General features: G+C 58.1%; 1 protein-coding gene across 1 annotated transcript; it reads left to right on the top strand.

Moving 5' to 3' along the window:
• Irf2bp1 (interferon regulatory factor 2 binding protein 1) lies at positions 1-2,523 on the top strand. Its single transcript, XM_020169508.2, has one exon. The coding sequence runs from the start codon at positions 374-376 to the stop codon at positions 2,126-2,128; it is 1,755 nt and encodes a 584-aa protein (XP_020025097.1). The 5' UTR covers positions 1-373; the 3' UTR covers positions 2,129-2,523.
• The last annotated feature ends 4,994 nt before the right edge of the window (positions 2,524-7,517 follow it).

The following is a 7,517-nucleotide window of genomic DNA, read 5'->3' as shown; positions in this document are numbered from 1 at the left end:
CGGCCGTTGCAGCGGCGGCGGCGGCGGCGGCGGGAGCGGCGGGAGCCCGGGGCGGCGACGGCGCTCGCGGCCCATCTCAGGGCCGGAGCGGTGCTCCTCGGCTTGTACCTGGAATCCGGCGGGGACGTCGACGTGCCTCTGTTTTCCTTTCCTGGGAGGCGGGAGTGAGCAAAAAAAAAAAAAAAAAAAAAAGGCTTTAGGGCCCAGGGGGCGGGGAAGGGGGGCCGGGCCTGGATCCGGCTGGGAGGCCGATCCCGAGGCCGGAGACTGTGGCTCGCGCCGTCCCGGGGACGCGGATCGAACGTCGGCGGCCCCGACCGAACGTCGGCGGCGGGTGTGAGGCAGGGGCCTGGCGGGGCGCGCGCGGGGGGTCATGGCGTCTGTGCAGGCGTCCCGCCGCCAGTGGTGCTACCTGTGCGACCTGCCCAAGATGCCGTGGGCTATGGTGTGGGATTTCAGCGAGGCCGTGTGCCGAGGCTGCGTGAATTTCGAGGGCGCGGACCGTATCGAGTTGCTCATCGACGCTGCCCGCCAGCTCAAACGCAGCCACGTGCTTCCCGAGGGTCGCTCGCCCGGGCCCCCGGCCCTCAAGCACCCGACCACCAAGGACCTGGCCGCGGCGGGCGCACAGGGGTCGCAACTGCCTCCTCCGCAGGCCCAGCCCCAGCCGTCGGGGACCAGTGGTGGCGTCTCGGGCCCGGACCGCTATGACAGAGCCACATCGTCGGGCCGCCTCCCTCTGCCCTCTCCCGCCCTGGAGTACACGCTGGGGTCCCGCCTGGCCAATGGGCTGGGCCGCGAGGAGGCCGTGGCGGAAGGGGCGCGCAGGGCCTTGCTTGGCTCCATGCCCAGCTTGATGCCCCCCGGGCTGCTGGCAGCTGCGGTGTCTGGCCTGGGAGGCCGAGCCCTGACGCTGGCACCCGGCTTGAGTCCTGCCCGTCCACTTTTCGGCTCCGATTTCGAGAAAGAGAAGCAGCAGAGGAATGCAGACTGTCTGGCAGAACTGAACGAGGCCATGCGGGGCCGGGCAGAGGAGTGGCATGGGCGTCCCAAGGCTGTGCGGGAACAGCTATTGGCATTGTCTGCCTGTGCCCCCTTCAATGTCCGCTTCAAGAAAGATCACGGGCTGGTGGGGCGGGTGTTCGCTTTCGATGCTACTGCGCGTCCTCCAGGCTACGAGTTCGAGTTGAAGCTTTTCACCGAATACCCCTGTGGTTCTGGCAATGTGTACGCGGGGGTCCTGGCTGTAGCTCGCCAGATGTTTCATGATGCGCTGCGGGAACCCGGCAAAGCCCTGGCCTCGTCCGGCTTCAAGTACCTCGAATACGAAAGGCGCCACGGTTCGGGCGAATGGCGTCAGTTGGGCGAGTTACTCACCGATGGAGTCCGCAGCTTCCGCGAGCCTGCACCTGCAGAAGCTCTGCCCCAGCAGTACCCAGAGCCGACCCCTGCCGCCCTGTGCGGCCCACCGCCTCGAGCCCCGTCCCGGAACCTGGCGCCCACACCGCGCCGTCGCAAGGCTTCCCCTGAGCCCGAAGGCGAGGCGGCTGGGAAGATGACCACAGAGGAGCAGCAGCAGCGGCACTGGGTGGCACCCGGCGGCCCGTACTCCACTGAGACCCCCGGAGTGCCCTCACCCATTGCCGCCCTGAAGAATGTGGCCGAGGCCCTGGGCCACTCACCCAAAGACCCTGGTGGGGGTGGAGGCTCTGTGCGTGCTGGAGGTGCCAGCCCCGCAGCTTCCTCCACCACACAGCCTCCAACCCAGCATCGCCTGGTGGCCCGCAATGGTGAGGCAGAAGTCAGCCCCACCGCGGGGGCAGAGGCTGTCAGCGGGGGTGGTAGCGGCACAGGGGCCACCCCCGGGGCCCCCCTGTGCTGTACCCTGTGCCGGGAGCGGCTGGAAGACACCCACTTCGTCCAGTGCCCCTCGGTGCCCGGACACAAGTTCTGCTTCCCCTGCTCCCGGGAGTTCATCAAGGCGCAGGGCCCGGCGGGAGAGGTGTACTGCCCCAGCGGAGACAAGTGTCCGCTGGTGGGCTCCTCCGTCCCCTGGGCCTTCATGCAGGGCGAGATTGCCACCATCCTTGCTGGAGACATCAAGGTCAAGAAAGAACGGGACCCCTAAGGCCACCATTGCCACCAGGCTACTGCCTTTTGTCCTTTTGCCCCCCCTCCAACAGTTGCAGATAAATTATTCCCTCCCCAACCCACCCCAGTGCCACCCCCACCTGTGTACATACCCCTTCCTCCACCCAGATGGGTTCCCTGGGGTAGATGCATTGTGGGTGGGGGGAGAAAGCTTGTGGCTCCTGTCAGAGGGGGTGCTTGGGGTTCCCAGGCCCCTCCAATTTCCCTCTCCCCTCCTTGGCTTGGCTTTGCTGCTGCTTGTAGTTGGGGGAGAGGTGCCCCCCTCCTCCTTGAGAGAACCTCCTGAGAACTCGCTCTTTATAAACGAAGCAAAAGCATTTTATTGCCCTCTTCCACCCTTTTCCTTCAATAAATCGAAAGATGGGTTTTTTCCTTCTTGGTCCCTTACTTGTGTGAGATGTTGCGCCCCCTGTGGGACTGAAACGATCCTGCAAGCGAGAGGACTTTGCGTTGTAACCTGCAGGTGGCGCCCTTCACCCACGCGGGGCCGCTAGCGGGTCTTCACAGCTGCTGCCCTCTCCGTGGTAACCACCGACCCGTTTTCCAGATGGCAGAGCTGAGGCTGAGCGAGGGGAAGGCTCTCGCATGGGAACCCCCAGACAAGTTCGGGAATAGGTTACCCTCTGTAGCTGGCCTGTCTTCTAGGTCATCTCCCCAAAATGTGGAGGACTCGGTGCCCACCACGGGAAGGGCAAGAGGCAGAGGGAGGCTTCCTAGAAGGACCGGGTAGTTAGAGAATTAAGAGCTATACCGCCACAGGGACTGCCTGTGGACTAATAGGATGTACCCCTGGCTCTTTAAGCTTCAGGTGATTGGTACGGAACTGGGCTCCTGACGCTCATCTCGGGGACAAGCCCCAGCGGCGGCCACCCTAGAACACGGAGACGAGCGGGATAAAAGGCACCCACCCCCCGCGGCTGCCTCTGATGTGCGCGGCCTTGTCCAGCACCTGTCCCGATGACTGATCATTAACCAGGACTTCCTGCTCGCTGGCGTCACGGGGCGGGGCCTGCGCCGGCCGCGGCAAAGCAGGGGTTAAAGGGAGGGGGCGGCCCCAGGATCTCAGCCCCGACCTCCCCGCGACCCTGAAGTGCAGATTACGGGAAGGGGGAATGCTGAGCCAACAGGGCCAGAGGATGGGTGACCAGAAAGGTGGAGAATGATTGTGTCCTATCCCAGGACAGCTCGTGGATAGTTGAGACCCAAGGGTGGCCCAGATCTCCGGAGCCCAGGTGTTTCACCACCTACATCTGCAGAACCTTAATATTCTGGTCCAGGCTCTTGGATACCCAGGTGTCCCACCCGCACCTGCAGACCCGCATGTCCTAACTTCCAAGTGTTAGGAGTTCTCAGGTTTTGGACTGAGGGGTCCCATCCCCCCACCTGTCGGCTCTCAGGTGCTCTGCCACCCCTGGCACTGCCAGCCTGGGTTCTGGGCAGAGCTGGGAAAAACACCCCTGATTAAATATCCCAAGCGATAAGACTAGGCAGGGGAAATGCTAGATGGCCCTCCTCACCTCCCTGGCAAGTCTGTGGCCTTCCTGACCCAGCTCTGCAGACCCAAATGTCCTGTATCTCCCCCTCCCCCAAATCCTCAGGGCTGGAGGCCTCACACCTGGTCCCTATGCTGCAGTGGGGGCTCAAGAGCTGTGGAGGACACCTGGTCCTTTAAGAGCAGCTGGTAGGTGGGTGGGGGGCAGGGGAGTCACCCCCAGCCTGGCCAGTGTGTATTCTAGATAGAAGCCAGGTTAACCATTAACAGAGCATAAGGCCTAACCTGTGTGGGTGTGGGGGGCTGGATCAGTCCCCCTTCCCCCAGTGCTGGGGTGGGGACAGGGTGGAGGGATTCTGGGTGACTTGGGAATCAGTGAGTAGGGAAAGGGGAGATGCAGGGACCTGGGGGTATGGGGAAAGCAACAGAGGTGGGGAGGGGAGAGATGCAATTCCTTGAAAGAGACAGGGAGGCCCCAGGAGAGACTGGTTGAGTGGACAGCCTGTAAGCTGAGGGAGCCAAGATAGAGGGAAGGACAGATGCTCAGAAAAGTGGACCCCATGGAGAAATGTCCAGAGAGGTAGAGAGAGACAGATACATGGATGCGATGCCTGGAATCCCAGCTACTTGGGAGGCTGAGGTTGGGAGGATTGAAGTTCGAGGCCAGCCTGAGCAAATAGTTCTCAAGACCCCATCTCCAAAATAACCAGAGCAAAATGGTCTGGCGGCGTGGCTCAAGCGGGAGAGCGCCTGTTTGCCTGGCGTGTGTGCTCTCTGTGTTCCATCTCTACCATCAAAAATAATAAAATACAAGAGCACACAGGAGAGATAAATGAGGCAAAGGCTCAGGTTGGAACTAAGACTGAAGGCGTCCTTGAACTTGAAAGTTTCCTGAGGGAGGGAAAGTACGGGAGCTCCAGGTAGAAGGGCAAGACTAGGTCTGTTCTGGTCACTTGATCCTCAATGATCAGAACAGGGCCTGGCTCACTTTTCCTCCTCCTGTAGGTTTCAGCTCAGCTAATACCTTTAGGAAGCTTTCCTCCAGGAAGCCCTCCCTGACTGCCAAGCCTCTATAAGATGCCATTGATGGACTCCCATATTCCTCCTGGATTCCCCCCACACACACACACACACTAGCCCATCTCAATCCGGATCACTCTCTGGCAACTGTGAGCCTCCTAAGGGCCAGGGCTGTCTTGGTCATCACTGTGTCTCCGGTATCATCACCCAGTACAGGACTGGTTTAAGAGATGCATTGATTAATGGGCCCCTTTTCTCCCTCAACAAACGTTTATTCAACATCTTCTTTGTGACAAGCCCAGGGGTAGGTGCTATGGGTGGAATACAAGCCCCTACTCTCATAGAAAACACCCTAAAAATATGACAACTGTGACACAGTGAGTCTTAAGATAATTAAAAACAGGCAAGAGGAATGGAGACTGATAGAGGTGGTTATTTTAGAGAGGAACCTAGCAAAGGGCTAGGGGGGCGGTGACTTTAAAAACTGAAGGAGGTAAGAAGCTGAGTGGATAGCACACGCAAAGGCCCTGAGGTAGGAACCAACTCCCAGGAGCAGCCAGGTGGTTGGAGCAGCTGCTGCACAGGGGAGAATTATAGAAAATGAGGTCAGAGTTACAGGAAGTATGTATTCAAGACCATTAAACTGAAGCCACATGCTTTGGCTCACTCCTGTAATCCTAGCCACCCAGGAGGCAGAGATCAGGACGATCGAGGTTTGAAGCCAGCCAGGGCAAATAGTTCTCAAGCCCCTTCCTTGAAAAAAACCATCACAAAAAAGGGCTGGAGTGGCTCAAGTGTAGAGCGCCTGCCTAGCAAGTGTGATGCCCTGAGTTCAAACCCCAGTACTGCCAAACAAACAAAAAAAACCCAAAGGCATGAGGGAGCTTCAGGGGGCTGTGGGCTATGATAAGGACTTGGACTTTGTTTTAATGGGAACAGGTGGAAGTTTTCAAATAGTGACTGAAGGAGCAAATGAGAAAAATGGCCAAAAAAAAAAAAGAAACTAGCCAGGGGTCCAGAGAGGAACAACAGTGTATGCATGAGTGAATGAGACCCAGAGTGATAAAGATTCATCTAGATGGATGGACGAACTCACAGAACCCCAGGGAGAGGCCAGCTAAGGACCTGGGTACACTCAGGGACAGCAGATGTAGACAGACAGACAGACAGGAGCCCAGTGGAGAAGTCCCATTTCTTCCAGAACCCTTGCCACCCGGAAGGCTTCCCGGGAGCTGGACCCCCTCCCTCTGCCCCCCTGCCCGCCTCACCATGGCGTGCCCACTCACACCTCGGGCAGAGGAAGCTGGCAGGCCTCACAGGAACCTTTGTGTGCGGGGGGAGTGGAGGCGGGCAGGCGGCAGGGACGAAGGGAGAGGAGTGGCGGGCAGGCGGGCAGCAGCTATACAAAGGCTCCAGTGTCTGTTCCTCCTGCCCCCGTATGGGTATAAATAATATGTACATATACCTTTATATATATCCCAGCGGGCTGGGCAGGAGGCTGGGGGCGCACACTCCCCTGAGGGCCTGGCACGGCCGATTCTGCCCCTGCGGGGGTCAGGGGACTCAGCCACTCACAGAGATGGATGGACAGAGAGACACTTACAAGGTATGAAAGGGACAGAGCCTGGCCCAAAGAGCCCAGAATTGGAAAGTGGCACACGGAGTAGCTGATTCCAGTGACACATCAGAGAATGGAACTTCACTGAAGAAAGAAAAAGGAAGGGACAGTGACAAAATAGTCATTTCAGGGAAAGACAGAAGCACAGACAAACCCAGGTGACAGGAAGTAGGACAGAAAGGAACAGAGAGAGGTCAAGAGCCACCCAAAAAGAGAGAAGATGACAGACACCAGGGTGCAGGGTGGTCAGGTCTCCAGCTAGGGGCACTGTCTGTGGGCTGCGGTCCAGCCCCACAGAGACAGGCTGAGGGGCAGGGAGCAGAGGTGAGGGAGGTGCCCTCTTGTTCCGGATTTTGTTTTCCTGGGGCAGGCATTGCTAACAGGCGCCAGGCCTGGCCCATGGCAGTGAGGGTGCGATGGGCTGGGCCCAGTCCTGGCACCAGTGGGCCCGACACGCCCACCCGTGGCCTGGGTGGTGAGTAGCACACACCGTGACACCTAGTACATGGTGACACATACTGAAACAGACACAGAGTGACAGATATGGGCAGACCCACAGTGACAGGTCCAGTGACAGAGTCACACTGTAACACACAGTGACAGAAACACATGACACCACTAGTGATACCCACAGAAAGTATGTGGACAGGTAAATGTGACATCAGAGACATGGTGACAAAATGTACAGTGACAGACAGGCAGAAGACAGTGACAGAAGAGACACACATACACTTGTACACATTAACACTAACAGAGACACAAGCACACACACATTGTGGTCCTGAATAGTGAAGACACACCAGGGAGTGACGCAGAAGCCCACACCACAGTGACACCCTGTGACAAACACGACCCAGACCCACACCTATGCCCTGCAAACTGCCCAGAGGTGCTGGCTTCTGTGAGTGTCTCCCATTCCTCCCACACACAGCAGGTTGTGGCAGGAAGTTGGGGAGCCCTCCAGAACAGCAGGGGGTGAGGGGCTCTGACTGTGTCTGACTTAGCACCCAGTCACCAGCTGTGTGACCTTGGGCAAGTCATTCCACCTCTGTGTGCCTCAGTTTCACCAACTGAAGTGAAGAGGTTGAATCAATCAGTCCTGAAGGATGTTCACACACCAGTGAGCTCAAGTGGTTTTTGATTATATATCGATCTTAAAAATCAAATAAATATATTTCTATTATTACAAAATTTATTTTTTGGTGGTACTGGGGAATTGAACTTGGGGCCTTGTAT

This window comes from Castor canadensis, chromosome 16 (genome assembly GCF_047511655.1).
Source record: "Castor canadensis chromosome 16, mCasCan1.hap1v2, whole genome shotgun sequence".
NCBI lineage: Eukaryota > Metazoa > Chordata > Mammalia > Rodentia > Castoridae > Castor > Castor canadensis.
The sequence above is the reverse complement of the archived record's forward strand: the minus strand, read 5'-3'. Positions and strand labels throughout refer to the sequence as shown.

Bases quoted from the DNA above. Each gene is read 5' to 3' on its own strand.
- Irf2bp1 (XM_020169508.2), top strand. From the start codon at position 374: ATGGCGTCTGTGCAGGCGTCCCGCCGCCAGTGGTGCTACCTGTGCGAC.